General features: G+C 42.2%; 2 protein-coding genes and 1 non-coding gene across 3 annotated transcripts; 2 read left to right on the top strand and 1 right to left on the bottom strand.

Moving 5' to 3' along the window:
* Nucleotides 1-433: 433 nt before the first annotated feature.
* On the top strand, nt 434-2,136 carry LOC142535435 (uncharacterized). The gene is made up of 3 exons (XM_075641788.1): nt 434-517; nt 579-1,223; nt 1,450-2,136. The coding sequence occupies exons 1-3, from the start codon at nt 434-436 to the stop codon at nt 2,134-2,136; spliced, it is 1,416 nt and encodes a 471-aa protein (XP_075497903.1).
* LOC142535436 (small nucleolar RNA R71) lies at nt 687-793 on the bottom strand. Its single transcript, XR_012817541.1, has one exon. It is a non-coding gene; the product is annotated as a small nucleolar RNA R71 (small nucleolar RNA).
* Nucleotides 2,137-2,169: 33 nt separating the features above from the next.
* On the top strand, nt 2,170-4,921 carry LOC142535434 (uncharacterized). The gene is made up of 7 exons (XM_075641787.1): nt 2,170-2,335; nt 2,384-2,457; nt 2,769-2,928; nt 3,120-3,212; nt 3,344-3,425; nt 3,667-4,170; nt 4,705-4,921. The coding sequence occupies exons 1-7, from the start codon at nt 2,170-2,172 to the stop codon at nt 4,919-4,921; spliced, it is 1,296 nt and encodes a 431-aa protein (XP_075497902.1).
* The last annotated feature ends 9,873 nt before the right edge of the window (nt 4,922-14,794 follow it).

The following is a 14,794-nucleotide window of genomic DNA, read 5'->3' as shown; positions in this document are numbered from 1 at the left end:
ACTAAAACTTGACACCGTATACTTGCGGTAGTGAAAATACGCAACAAGTTTTTGGCGCCGTTGCCGGGGAGTAAACTATTTAATTGCATATTGATATCATTACTAAGTAATCTTTACTTTAATTTAGACTTATTTTATTTTACTATTTATTCTGTTAATTGATAATCTTCTCTGTTTTGCAGTGCATGCGAAGATTTCCAAATCCCGACTTGCTGATTTTGATCCGGAAATCGAAAGAACTGCCAGGAGATTAAGGAAAGCAAGGAGAGACGAAATTAAAGCAATGGCTTAAAACAGAGATCATCAGAATGAGCTCCCTAGAGAGGTGCCAATCCGGGAACATTTCCGCCCAGTCATCAACGCTCACTACTCTGGAATAGCTCGTGGAACTATTGCTGCTAATAATTTCGAGCTAAAGCCCGCACTCATCAACATGGTTCAACAGAACCAATTTGGAGGAGCAGCCACCGCAGATCCCCATCTTCACCTCAGAAATTTTCCGGAGATCACGGATACGGTAAAATTAACGGTGTTTCTGACGAAATTATTCGATTGCGCCTGTTTCCGTTTTCTCTTAGGGATCACGCAAGGAGTTGGCTCCAATCTCTACCGCTGGGAAGTGTTACTACTTGGGCAGATTGGTTACGAATTTTCTGTCAAAGTACTTTCCTCCTGCTAAATCTGCTCAGCTGAAAATAGATATCACCGACTTCAGGCAGAGAGAATTTGAAGTATTATATGAGGCGTGGGAGCGATACAAAGAATTACTCAGGAAGTGTCCGAATCATGGATATGCAGATTGGGTACAAATCGAGTTATTTTACAATGGTTTGGATGGGCCGACTAGAGGGAATGTGGATGCAGCCGCCGGAGGTACTATTTTTTCTAAAACACCTGATGAGGCATATGAATTGCTTGAACAGATGACCATTAACAGTTATAAGTGGCCGAGTGAGAGATCTGGATCAAGGAAACCTGCTGGAGTGTATGCTGTAGACCCGATCACATCACTTAATGCACAGGTTTTGGCATTAACCGCACAGATAGCAGCGATGAACAAGCCAGGCCAATCTACATCTGATGTAGCATTGGTGACTGCTGAGGAAGAGCCAGTTGTGGAGGAAGCTCAGTACATCAACAATCGCGGTTTTGGAGGTTATCGAGGTAATCCTCCCCCTAATACTTATCATCCAGGTTTGAGGAATCACGAGAATTTCTCTTATGCAAACAACAAGAACATGTTGAATCCTCCACCGGGGTTCAATACACAGAAAGGGGAAGGAAAGCCATCTTTTGAAGATCTAGTTGGGACATTTGTGACTGAGTCTGGGAAAAGAATGGCGAGAACTGAGTCTCGTCTTGATAACATGGAGACACACATTGGCAATATGGGTGCCACGATGAAATCCTTGGAAACACAGATTGGGCATCTAGCCAATGCTTTAAAAGGACCAGAATCGAGGACAGTTTCCCAGCAATACCGAGGTGAATCCTAGGGAACAGTGCAAAGCTGTCACACTGAGGAGTGGCAAGGAAGTCGGAATCCCAAAGCCTGCTGAAGAAAGTGTAGAGATTACAGTTGAGGAAGATGAGGGAAAGAGTGCAAGTGTTGGAGAAGAGAAAGTAGAGGAACCTGAGAAAGTACTTAAACAGCAGCCCTTACCAAATGTGAATCTTCCATATCCACAGAGGTTAAAGAAGAAAGGACTAGATGATCAGTTTGCGAAGTTCCCGGAAATTTTCAAGAAAATACACATTAACATCCCATTTGCCGATGCATTGGAGCAAATGCCCAACTATGCTAAGTTCATTAATGATGTGATGTCCAAGAAGAGGAAACTTCAAGAATTTGAGACCGTAAAGCTGACCGAAGAGTGCAGTGCCATACTCCAGAGGAAACTACCACAGAAACTCAAAGATCCAGGGAGTTTTACTATTCCTTGTGTTATTGGTGGCTCTAGAGTAAATAGAGCTTTATATGATTTGGGTGCTAGTATAAATTTAATGCCTTTTTCTATTTACAGGACTTTGGAGCTTGGCGAGGTGAAACCTAGCACTATTACTTTCCAGCTGGCAGACAGATCACTTGCCTATCTACGAGGGATAGTAGAGGATGTGCTGGTAAAGGTAGACTAATTCATATTTCCTGCTGACTTTGTCATCTTAGATATGGAAGAAGACCAGGAGACTCCGCTTATCTTTGGAAGGCCATTCTTGGCCACCGGGAAAGCCTTGATTGATGTGCACAAGGGCGAGCTCACATTGAGAGTAGGTGGAGAAGAAGTCGTGTTCAACATCTACAACACCATCAAAGGACCAAATGAAGTAAGTACTTGTAATAGCATTGATATAATATATTCATGTGTATCTCATGTTGGTGCAGGTAGGATGACAAAAGACTCTTTAGAGAGATGCTTGTTGGAGTCAGCTTCCATAGTGGATGAAGAGGACTGGGATGTGCGAGAGGATTTACTTTCTCTTAATATGCTACTTAAATAAATATTAATGCCCAACATGAAGAGTTACTTGAGGATGCAAGTAAAGAGGTACCAAAAGCACCCCCTGCATTGAAGGAATTACCGAGTCATTTGTGGTATGCATTCTTAGACGAGAGTTCGTCACATCCGATAATTATATCTTCTGCTCTTACTATGATGAAGGGATAGGTTGTTGAGGGTGTTGCGAGAATTAAAGTCTGCTTTGGGATGGACAATTGCTGATATAAGGGGATTAGCCCTACTGTTTGTATGCATAAAGTATTGATGCAGGAGTCCTATTCCCCCTATGTTGATCATCAGAGGAGGCTTAATCCAGCCATGAAAGAAGTTGTGAGGGCTGAGGTATTAAAATTGTTAAATGCTGGTGTTATTTATGCCATATCTGACAGTTCTTGGGTTTCACCAGTACAAGTAGTGCCTAAAAAGGGAGGTATAAATGTAGTAAGAATGAGAATAACGAATTGATTTCAACTCGTCCAGTGACTGGTTGGCGAGTGTGTATAGACTACAGGAAATTGAATGATGCGACTAGGAAAGATCACTTCCCCCTTCCCTTTATTGACCAGATGCTTGATAGAGTAGGTGGTTATCATTATTATTGCTTTCTAGATGGTTATTCAGGTTATAATCAGATTGTCATAGCACCGGAGGATCAGGAGAAGACTACCTTCACTTGCCCCTACGGTACATTTGCTTTCAGGAGAATGCCATTTGGTCTCTGCAATGCACCTGCTACTTTTCAGAGGTGTATGATGGCCATATTTTCTGACATGGTCGAGGAAATAATGGAAGTTTTTATGGATGATATCTCTGTGTTTGGTTCATATTTTGATCATTGTTTGCAGAATCAAACGCTTGTTTTGCAGAGATGTCAGGCGAAGAATCTAGTGCTGAATTGGGAAAAATGTCATTTCATGGTCCCAGAAGGTATTGTGCTAGGGCACAAAATTTCGGCTAGAGTGATAGAAGTGGACAGAGCCAAAGTGGTGGCAATCGAAAATCTCCCACCGCCGAGGAATGTAAAAGGGATCAGAAGTTTCTTGGGACATGCCGCGTTCTATCGTCGTTATTTTAAAGATTTCTCTAAAATTACTAGACCTTTATGTAATTTATTAGAGAAAGATTCTACATTTATTTTTGAAGATAATTGTTTGCAGGCGTTTAACAGGATCAAGGCAGCACTGATTTCCGCACCCATCATGATAGTTCCTGATTGGAAGGAGCCCTTTGAGCTCATGTGCGATGCTAGCGACTATGCTGTGGGAGCAGCATTGGGACAAAGACGAGACAAGATGTTCAAAGCTATCTACTATGCAAGTCGTACACTCAATGCAGCCCAACAGAATTACACAACTACTGAGAAAGAAATGCTAGCAGTGGTGTTTGCATTCGACAAGTTCAGAACATATCTCATTGGCACCAAGGTAAATGTTTTCACTAACCATGCAGCTCTTCGCTACTTGTTTGCCAAAAAGGATGCCAAGCCCAGGTTGATACGATGGATACTCCTACTACAAGAATTTGACTTTGAAGTCAAAGACAAGAAAGGTTGTGAGAACCAGGTGGCTGATCACCTGTCACGACTAGAGCTGGAAGAAAGAACTGAAGGTGGAGTTATCAATGAGTCGTTCCCAGACGAACAACTCTTCAAGGTAAATGTTACACATCCTTGGTTTGCAAATATAGCTAATTTTCTGGCTGCAGGGGAATTACCTTCAGATTTAACTTATCACCAAAGAAGAAATTCTTTATGATGCAAGTTTTATCTGTGGGACGATCCCTTCTTGTTCAAGAGATGCGCTGATCAGATAATTAGACGATGTGTAGCAGAGGAAGAAGCGGGTACGATTCTAGAGCAGTGTCATTCCTCACCCTACGGTGGACACTTTGGAGCATCTAGAACAGCAGCTAAAGTATTACAGTCAGGTTTTTATTGGCCTAATCTGTTTAAGGATAGTTATACGTTAGTTAATTCATGTGATAAATGCCAAAGAGTTGGCAATATTTCTAGACGACATGAATTACCACTAACAAATATTTTGGAGGTGGAACTCTTTGATGTCTGGGGTATTGACTTTATGGGTCCATTCCCATCCTCTTTTGGTCAATCTTACATTTTACTTGCTGTTGATTATGTGTCCAAATGGGTGGAAGCCATTGCCACCAGTACTAATGATGCTCGAGTTGTTGTTAAGTTTGTCCACAGGAACATTTTCACAAGATTTGGAACGCCTATAGCCATTATCAGTGATGAAGGTACGCATTTCTGTAACAAAATTTTTAACTCACTGTTGGCTAAGTATGATGTGAAGCACAGGGTGACACTGGCATACCATCCGCAAGCTAATGGGCAAGCAGAGGTATCCAACCAGGAGATTAAGCAAATATTAGAAAAAACAGTGAAGACAAACCGGAAGGATTAGGCGATCAAGCTAGATGATGCATTATGGGCGTACAGGACTGCATACAAGACACTTATCGGGATGTCGCCTTATAGGTTGGTCTTTGGGAAAGCTTGCCATCTACCTTTGGAACTGGAGCACAAAGCATTTTGGGCTGTCAAAAGCTAATTTGATATGGGAGCATCTGGCGAGCAACGACTGCTGCAGCTGAGTGAGATGGAGGAATTCAGGAATGATGCATACGAAAATGCAAAGATATACAAAGAAAGGACCAAGAGATGGCACGACAAGCAGATTCTTCGACGAGATTTCGAACCAGGGCAACAGGTGTTATTATTCAATTCTCGACTGAGGTTGTTTCCTGGTAAGTTAAAATCACGATGGTTGGACCGTTCACAGTAGAAACAGTGTATCCACATGGTGCAATTGAGTTAAAGTGCTCCAATGGGCAGACATTAAAAGTCAATGGTCAAAGGGTCAAGCATTACTTTGGAAATGAAGTGCGAACTATGGACAACATCCCACTTAGAGAACCAAAGTAGACAGGAGAAAGTCAGGCTGATGACGTTAAACCAAGCGCTGTGTGGGAGGCAACCCATATTTATTTATTTTTGCATTCGTTTTGCCTTTATTATTTTATTTCAATTCTTTAGTTTATTAATTTTAATCATCTCTATTCAAGTATTAATTTGAATCGTTTTATTTTTTTTTTGCAGGTTATTTATTCATGAATTAAAAAAAAAAAAAATATCGAGAAGGTTATGGACAGTGTGCCCCGCGCACATGCGCGACGAATATCCGCGCACATGCGCGATATTGGCAGAGGGCTCGGCGCATATGCGCCAATCCTGGAGCGCACATGCGCGAAACTTACAGAGAGGTCGGCGCATATGCGCCAATAATCGCGCGCATATGCGCCACATTCCAGCATACCGGCCAGTAGCAGACGCGCATATGCGCCACTTCATGGCGCGCATATGCGCGCGACTCAGTTTAAGGGAAAAAAAAAGGAGATCGCGACTTCAGAATTCAGAAACCCACTCTCCCTAACACATCACAGCACCTCCCTCCTTCAACACTCCACGCCGCCGCCGCTCTTCCTCAGAAACCCACGCCGCTGCCTCCCACTACCGAAAGCCGACCACCGCCTTCACAACAGCAAATTTTCCACCAACACTCTGATTTCTGGTAACTCTCTCCTGAAGTTAAAGGCTTTATTTCGAAATTTTCTCAAATCTTGAGAATAGTTGAGAATCGGTGTGCGATTTTTAGAGGAATTCTGTATTGTGACGTGGGTACTTCGTTTTGTTCTAAATCGGTTTGTGATTGGGGCATATATCGTATTGCTAACCGGATTAAGTGGTTTGGTGAAATTATAATCGTTACCTACATTGGGGTGTGATTACCATAATTTTTTTTTTTCGCTCTTCAATTGTTAAATTTAGTCGGTGTTGATTGTGATGTTGGATTATTGAGTTGATATGGCGCCGAAAAAGAGGTCAAAAAAGGGTGCCTCTTCCTCTTCAAGCTTCGATTCTCATCGATTCTGGAATGAGGAGGCCCAACAGGTGTATGAGAGCTCGATGACTCGGTCTATCATCCCAGAGAGAGGATTTAATTTATCAACAATACGTGGTATTATTAAGCGTGAACTGGAAAGAAGACAATGGGTTGAATTTGCTCAACCTCCTCTAGATGCTGTGATTTCTGTTGTGCGAGAGTTCTATGCCAATCTGCGGATACGGCATGATGAGTCAAAAGTACTGGTGCGAGGTAAATTGGTATCGTTTGATTCTCAGACGATAAATATGATCTATCAGATTCAAAGCCTCGAAGAAGATGAGTACAGTGAATTCTTAGAAGATGGGGTTGATTATTCAGAGGTCATTCGGACCGTGTGTCAGGCAGGCGCCGTATGGAAAATGAGCTCGAGTGGTCCAATCTCGCTGAAGAAATCCGAGATGAACCCTAATGCAAGTGCGTGGACATCGTTCGTGTTGGCTCGGGTTCTCCCATCCTCGCATTACCACGATGTAACCAAAGACAAAGTTGCGCTAGTCTTTGCAATTTTGATGGGCAAATCTGTTAACTTGGGAAGAATAATATATGGATCGATCATGAGAGCCGGCACAGGATTAGCCACGGTCGCCCTTCCATGCCCTCACATTGTTACCGAACTATGCAGACAGGCCGGCGTCTCCTGGTCGCCTGATGAGCCAGTGCTTAAGCCGAAGGCTCCTATCATTGCTTCCTATAGGCCCCCCGATGATCCAGATGACGAGGACCTGCCACAAGCACAGCTTCCACCACCACCACCACCTGAGGGAGCCCGACAGCGCAGTGGAGACCGAGTTCACAGACTTGAGACAGAGATGGGCGAGCAGAGGAGGTTACTAGTTGAACAGCGCCAGGTGCTGGATTCGCTTCAGCACCGCACGAACCATTTAATGGATACATGATGGACTTCACATTCGTTCTTGCTATGCGGTTCCCGCCTATAGGTCCAGAGGATCCTATGTTTCCCCAGCCACCTGCCTGGCCACCACAGTATCCAGGACCTCCTCCACATGCCCCACCCCAGCACATGGATGAAGATCTTGATGATGATGACGGCGAGCACTGACTCTTGTCGTGGGAGGTACGATTGTCCCGTTCTTTCTTGTTTATACATTGAGGACAATGCATGTTTTAAGTTTGGGGGGGTTGATTTGATTTTTTGATTTGATTCGATTTGATGCTTTGATGTTTATTTAATTTAAATGCTTTGATGTTTATTTAATCTAAAATAAATATATATATATATTTAATTTAGTCTTTATGTTTTTCGCAGTCGTTAATTTTTTTAGAATTGTGGAATAAGGTGATAATCAAACAATGAGGAGAGTTGAACCGAAATTCATGTTGTTCCTTGATTACAAATCCGAATGCATGCTATCTTTACTTAACCGTTTACACATTAATTCACGATTGCTATGATTGTTTATACACCCGATGTCAAGAGAGTGTTCATGTGGTTTGTGATTTGAATTGTATGAATGGACTCCAAAACCTGCATGTTGATTACTTTTTGTTGAGTTACATGTTCACTAACACAAAAATGATTCAGGCAGTCTTTGATTTATGTTGGGCCTGTTTTTCCTTGAAAAAATTGTCATTTGTTAGCCCTTTGAGCCTAAATGAGAATGAGATGTGTGATTTGTTCTGTTTAAATACCCGAAACATGATATGTCTGTGTTTGTTGATTGGTAAATTGAAAGGAGTCTAGAACTTGGTTTGGCACTCTTCGAGGCGAGATACGGGTATTGTGTGACTTAGGGATGATTTAGGCGATTCTTGGAACGTTTGAGCCTTTCAAGACTACCCATAACATCATTTACACCCTAGTGTCCCATGTTTGAGCTTAATGAAAATCGAATGGAGTGTGCCAAGGCACACAAAAGCCCCCATTCGTATCAATTCTAAACTCCTACGTCAACTACCAACTTTTGAGCATATACACTAGTACCTACCGAAAAATGAGAGAAAACGAACCTTTGTATCACTACAAAAGTTCTTCTCCCTTGTGTGCATAAAAGAATATCATCGAAAAGAAAAAGATGAAAAGATGAAAAGAAAGAAAGAAATGTCTATAAAAAAAAAAAAAAAAAGAAGAGATGTTGAAAAAAAAAGGGGGGAAATAAAAAGTTGAATAAAGAGTAAAAGAGTATGACATGTGATGTGAAAAAGAGGACAAAATGGTGAATATGTTGTGGCAAGGCAAGTGGAAGTGAAACAAACAGGAAGGAGACACATGTTGTAAAATAAACTGGTTTGTTTTCTCTCACTTTTGATTCCCTATCTTCATTTGTAGCCATTACCGTAGCCTAACGTTATAAGCTTAAAAGATCTATTAACCGAGTCACACGTACCCAATATACTAGTGGAGAAGAGTTGTCAAAGTTAAGCCTATGGACACTTGAAAAATACCGTCGATAAACACAGAATTTGATTGTGTACATGTGCGCATCTCATGATATTGGATTTTATTTGGTTAATTGTTGTCTTCACTCTTCATAATACCACTTTGTTTAGCCAAATGTTACCCTATAAGTCCTGTTGATTTGTGAAGATACATGTGTGTCTCAATGATTTTTCTAATTACATGTGTGTCGAGGAGTCCAAATTTTATGAGATGAAAAGTTATGAACTTATCTTTGCATTTGGAGTGGGGTAAACGAGAATAGCAGAACACACACGCACGTGAACTGTGAGTAATGTGGCATGTGTTTGATTCAATATCATGGAAACTGTAATCTCTGAGGCGAGTGGTTACCCTTTATTCCAAAATTCTTGTTCGTTTAGTTACTTTCTTTAGGATGTGTTTAGTCGAGTCTAGCTAATGTTTTATTTATTTTATTTTGCTCGGGACTAGCAAAAGTTTAAGTTTGGGGGATTTGATAAGTGTACTTTGTGCACTTAAATTGTCCTTATAATTCATACAGATTGTTAGTTTTCTGGGGCATAATTACGCGTTTTTGTTGTTTTTTGGTGTAAATGCAGGAATCTAGGTGCGGCTACAACATGTGTGTGAAAACGAGCTAAAATGGCGCCTAGGAGAAGAAGTGCGAGCAATGCCCCGAAGCGAGTGAACTACAGTAGCGCATATGCGCGAGAGAGAGAACAGGCGAGACCAGTGAGCAGCGCGCATATGCGCCGCACAGGGCGCGCATATGCGAGCAAGAAGAAGGCACGCACAGAAGGACCCGCGCATATGCGCGCGGCGCGAATTTTCAGAATTAAATAGGTCTTGGCGTGTTTTTTTTAGGGGTTCTGAATTTTCTTGGCACAGCCGTCATATCATTCGAGAAGAGGAGAAAAAGTGAGAGCGCACGGAGCACAGGACGCGAAGAACAGAGATAAAAGACGTTGGATCCGGACAAGGAGACGCACTTTCATCTCCCGCCAACACGTTCTTAATTCGGTTTCTTACTTTTACGTTTTTAATGATTACAAACAGGTTTTGTTTTGATTTAAATTCGAGTATGAACTAATTCTATTTTCTAGAGATTGATGTAGTCTTGGTTGATCCTATGTTATTTACGTTTTGAACTTTCATGAATTAATTCATCGTGTTTATTTGTGATTTCTTGTCATTAATGCTTTTGAATTACTGGCCATAATTCGACTGATCTAATAATTGAGATCTAACACTCGAGAGAGGTGATCAAAATTCGGACAGGGGAAATCGCATCGTCAGATGTTTATAACGTGCAAAAGACGTATAACTTTGGCGAATCCATAAGAGAACCTTGGTTGCATTTATTACGTGTTACTTGATTTTGAATAGACATATTAAAATCGTTAATGGGTAATAAAGTTCTAGTTATCACTTGAAAAAGGGAATAGAAATTATTGTGAGTTATTGGTTAGTAAACACGATGCAATTAAATAACATGTTAGTTAATTTTGATTTAGCATAGGGGAAACCAGACGAAATCATATCTCTAGATTTATTTACTCGGTGAATTTCTACTGCGTGCTAGAGTTACAGGATTTGTTATTTTATTTGAATTGATCATAAACCAACCATTTGATTTGTCTAAATAAAGTTGAGCTATGTCAATCATGGTAATTAATATACAATTTTAAATAATTACTCTTCGTGGGATCAATATTTGTACTCAACCACTACTAAAACTTGACACCGTATACTTGCGGTAGTGAAAATACGCAACAACGATAAGCTAACGTCCCAACCCTGTCGAGGATCTCGAATGGTCCGATGAATCTCGGACTATGCTTCCCTTTCTTCCCAAATCGCATGACACCTTTCATAGGTGCTACCTTCACGAAAACATGGCCGCCAACGGCAAACTCTAGATCTCTCCTCCTCTGATCCGCATAGCTCTTCTGTCGGCTCTGAGCAGTCCTCATCCTATCACAGATCTTGACTACTACATCGGCAACCTGCTGATTAATCTCCGGACCCAATAGGAGATCTACACTTACGACCATACAGTGCTTCAAACGGAGCCATACCTATAAACGACTGGAAATTGTTAATATAGGTGAACTCTACTAATGGCAAATTCGACTCCCAACTCCCAGAGAAATCCATAACACAATCCCGGAGAAGATCCTCCAAAATCTGAATAACTCGCTCTGACTTCCCATATGTCTGAGGGTGGAAAGCTGTGCTAAACAACAACTTCGTACCCATAGTCGAATGCAAACTCTTCCAAAATGAGGAAGTAAATCTAGGATCTCTATCAGACACTATAGAAACTGGAATACCATGAAGTCTGACTATCTCTCGGATATACAACTCTGCATACTGAATCATGGTTAAAGTCATCTTGATAGGCAAGAAGTGCGCTGATTTGATTAGACGATCAACGATCACCCAGATAGCATTTGATCCTCTAACTGACTTCGGCAAACCACGAAGTCATCGTGACATTCTCCCACTTCACTCGGGAATGGGAAGAAGTTTGAGCATACCTGCTGGTCTCTGATGCTCCACCTTCACAAGCTGACATGTCAAACACTCGGACACAAAACGTCTGATGTCTTTCTTCGTCCCAGGCCACCAATACAACAACTGCAGATCTTTGTACATTTTCGTACTCCCATGATGAATAGAGTACGGTGACTTATGGGCCTCTGATAAAATATCTGCTCGAGTAGAACCACTGCTAGGAACCCACATTTTGTCTCGGTATCTCACAATACCGTTGCTGACTGTATACAAGACACTGTCCTTGGCCTCATCTCTCTGCTTCCACTTTGCCAACTGCTCATCTGCTGACTGCCCACTGCGAATACGGTCTAGAAGAGAAGATTGAATCGTCAAAGTAGATAGACGGAGAACTCTACCTCGAGGATAAGTCTCTAGATCAAACCTCTGCATCTCAGACTGAAGAGGTCTCTGAATCATCAAATGAGCCATCACTGCGACATTCCTGCTCAATGCATCCGCAATTACATTAGCTTTGCCCGGGTGGTAGCTAATGTCACAGTCGTAATCCTTTACTAACTCCAACCAACGCCTCTGACACATATTCAGCTCTTTCTGCGTAAAGAAGTACTTGAGGCTCTTATGGTCGGTAAAGATCTGGCACTTTTGTTCGTATAAATAATGCTCCAAATCTCAGGCAAAAACCACGGCTGCCAACTCTAGATCATGGATAGGGTAATACTTCTCATGGATTTTTAGCTGACGAGAAGCATACGCTATCACCTTCCCTTGCTGCATCAATACTGCGCCTAGATCGAGTTTCGAAGCATCGGTATACAGAACAAACTCTCTGGACCCTGACGACATAGCCAAAACTGGTGCTGAGATAAGAGCTTGCTTCAAAGTATCGAGCTCTTCTGACACTCCTCGCTCCACACAAATTTACATTCTTCTTGATCAATGATGTGAGTGGAACTACGATAGAGAGGAATCTCTGAATAAACTTCCGATAGTATCCTGCTAGCCCAAGGGAAACTACGGATCTCTGATGCATTCTGCGGCACAACCCAATCTCTGACTGCTACAAATTCGCTGGGTCTACCTCATACCGCTGGCTAGAAACGATGTGGCCTAAGAACGCCACCTTCTCTAACCAGAACTCGCACTTACTGAACTTGGCGAATAACTTATGCTTCTGTAGGGTCTGCAAAACTGCGGTCAGATGTCTGCTGTGATCCTCATGATTCTTCGAGTAGACGAGAATGTCGTCTATGAACACTATCAAAAACTGGTCAAGATACGGCTTAAATACGCGATTCATGAGATCCATGAAAATCGCTGGCGCATTCGTCAAACCGAACGGCATCACAAGGAACTCATAGTGGCCATAACGAGTCCTAAAAGCAGTCTTGGAAACATCAGCATCTTTCACCCCTCAACTGGTGATAACCATAACGCAGATCAATCTTGGAAAATACCAAAGCTCCCTGCAACTGATCAAATAAGTCCTCAATCCGCGGAAGTGTGTACTTGTTCTTCACTGTAACCCTGTTCAACTCCCGGTAATCATACAGAGCCTCATAGAACCATCTTTTTTCTCCACAAATAAGACTGGCGTGCCCCATGGTGAAAAACTCGGGCGAATGAACTCCTTGTCAAGAAGTTCCTGAATCTGCTTCTTGAGTTCTGCCATCTCTGTCGGTGCTAGTCGGTAAGGTGCTTTTGAGATCGGGACCGTACCTGGCATAAGCTCAATCGAAAACTCCACCTCTCTCTTGGGTGGCATACCGGAGACGTCTTCAGGAAAAACGTCTAGAAAATCTCTAACAATCGGAACATCTGAGGCTGACTGACTGGGCGCCTCGGGAACGGACACACAAGTCGCTAAAAAAGCCCGACACCCTCGCATGAGCTTCCTAGCCTGGATGCAATGTATATGCGCGGTAAAGGAAAGTACCTGTCTGGTTCGAATAAGAACTGCGTCATCCGAGGCGGTCGGACTAGAACAGATCTCCGCTGGAAGTCAATCAGAACTCTGTTCCGCAATAGCCAGTCCATCCCTAGAATGATGTCAAACTCTGGCATCGGCAGTACGATAAGATCCGCATAAACAAGATTGCCATGAAGCTCGAGGTCTATGTCTCGAATCACATTGGTAGCTGTCATGTCCTCTCCAGAAGGCAGTACTACTGAATACGCCACATCTAACCCAACGGTCTTGACCTTGAGGAAGTTAGCAAAGACCTCCGAAATAAACGAGTGAGTAGCCCTGAATCTATCAAGGCTTTCGTAGCGGAACCGGATACAAAAATTCTCCCTGAAAGGTTGGAACATCAAGCTGAACCCAATAATTACTAGAAATAACTTATAAACAGGCGAAGGTCAAAGTTCTTTTAACCTAATTCCCGAAAATAACCCTGATTAGAGCATGCAATCCTATCACAATTCTAAGTTCAAACCCTAACCCAGATTTCCAGAAACGTCTAAATTCAAATATAAATTAAAGCTGTAAGATACCTGTCATGAGCATGGTGTCTGGGTTCGACTCTGCTGCATGGAGAGCAAAGACTCTGCCTTGGGTAGGCAGACTTCCACGAGGGCACTGCTGCAGCAAGTGGTCTGGACTACCACACTTATAACACTTCCCTGAACCAAACATACATGCTCCTGGATGGCGGCATGTGCACTTAGGATAAACTTGGTGCTCAAAGGTCCTTGGGACTGCACGTCCCTGCTGCTGCTGCCGCTGTCCCCTATTCATGGGTGGGCCATGGAAAGGCCTCTTGTTCTGATGCTGCTCCTGAGGAGGAGGACGGTTGTGGCATCTGGACTGGGCGCTTGCACTGGCGGTCTCTCTCTATATCCCGCTGATCCTGCTCTGCAGCTAGAGATATAGAGACGGCAACATCATAAGTAGTAGGGCCAGCCACCCTAACATCACGGCGCAAGATCGAACGCAGACCATCTAAAAATTGCCTCAACTTTGCTCCAGCATCACTCGCAATTAGGGGCCACGAAATGGCAAATAAATTAGTTACCCATTAAATAATTAGAGTTTTATCTACCCATTAAATAATTTTGTGAGTTAATAATTAGTTATTGAACCTTATTTACTACGTACCTCAAATTACTTAAATAATTCCCTAAACATTCTTTTATTATTAAATTAACCTATATTTGTCTTAAATAAATTCTGGGACTGTTTTCTTAATGTTAAATTATCTCATTACTCCAACTCCAGTCTGACCTCACTTAATTAGCTGAAAAGGTAACAATTAAACTACTGCACAAAAGAATTAAATTTAAAGAAAAAAAAATTTAAATGCTCATGCACAATAAAAATCATTTTAGTTTAATACTAGAAATTATGCATGGCTTAACGTAGTCTGATTTACGGGTTCTACGCATGCACTTGCCAAAATGTAAGCGATTGCACTCTTTGCACAGTGGCCTATCTA

Source organism: Primulina tabacum, unplaced genomic scaffold (genome assembly GCF_025594145.1).
Source record: "Primulina tabacum isolate GXHZ01 unplaced genomic scaffold, ASM2559414v2 Contig1015, whole genome shotgun sequence".
In the NCBI taxonomy this organism is placed as follows: domain Eukaryota; kingdom Viridiplantae; phylum Streptophyta; class Magnoliopsida; order Lamiales; family Gesneriaceae; genus Primulina; species Primulina tabacum.
This window is presented reverse-complemented; position numbering and strand designations above follow the sequence as displayed.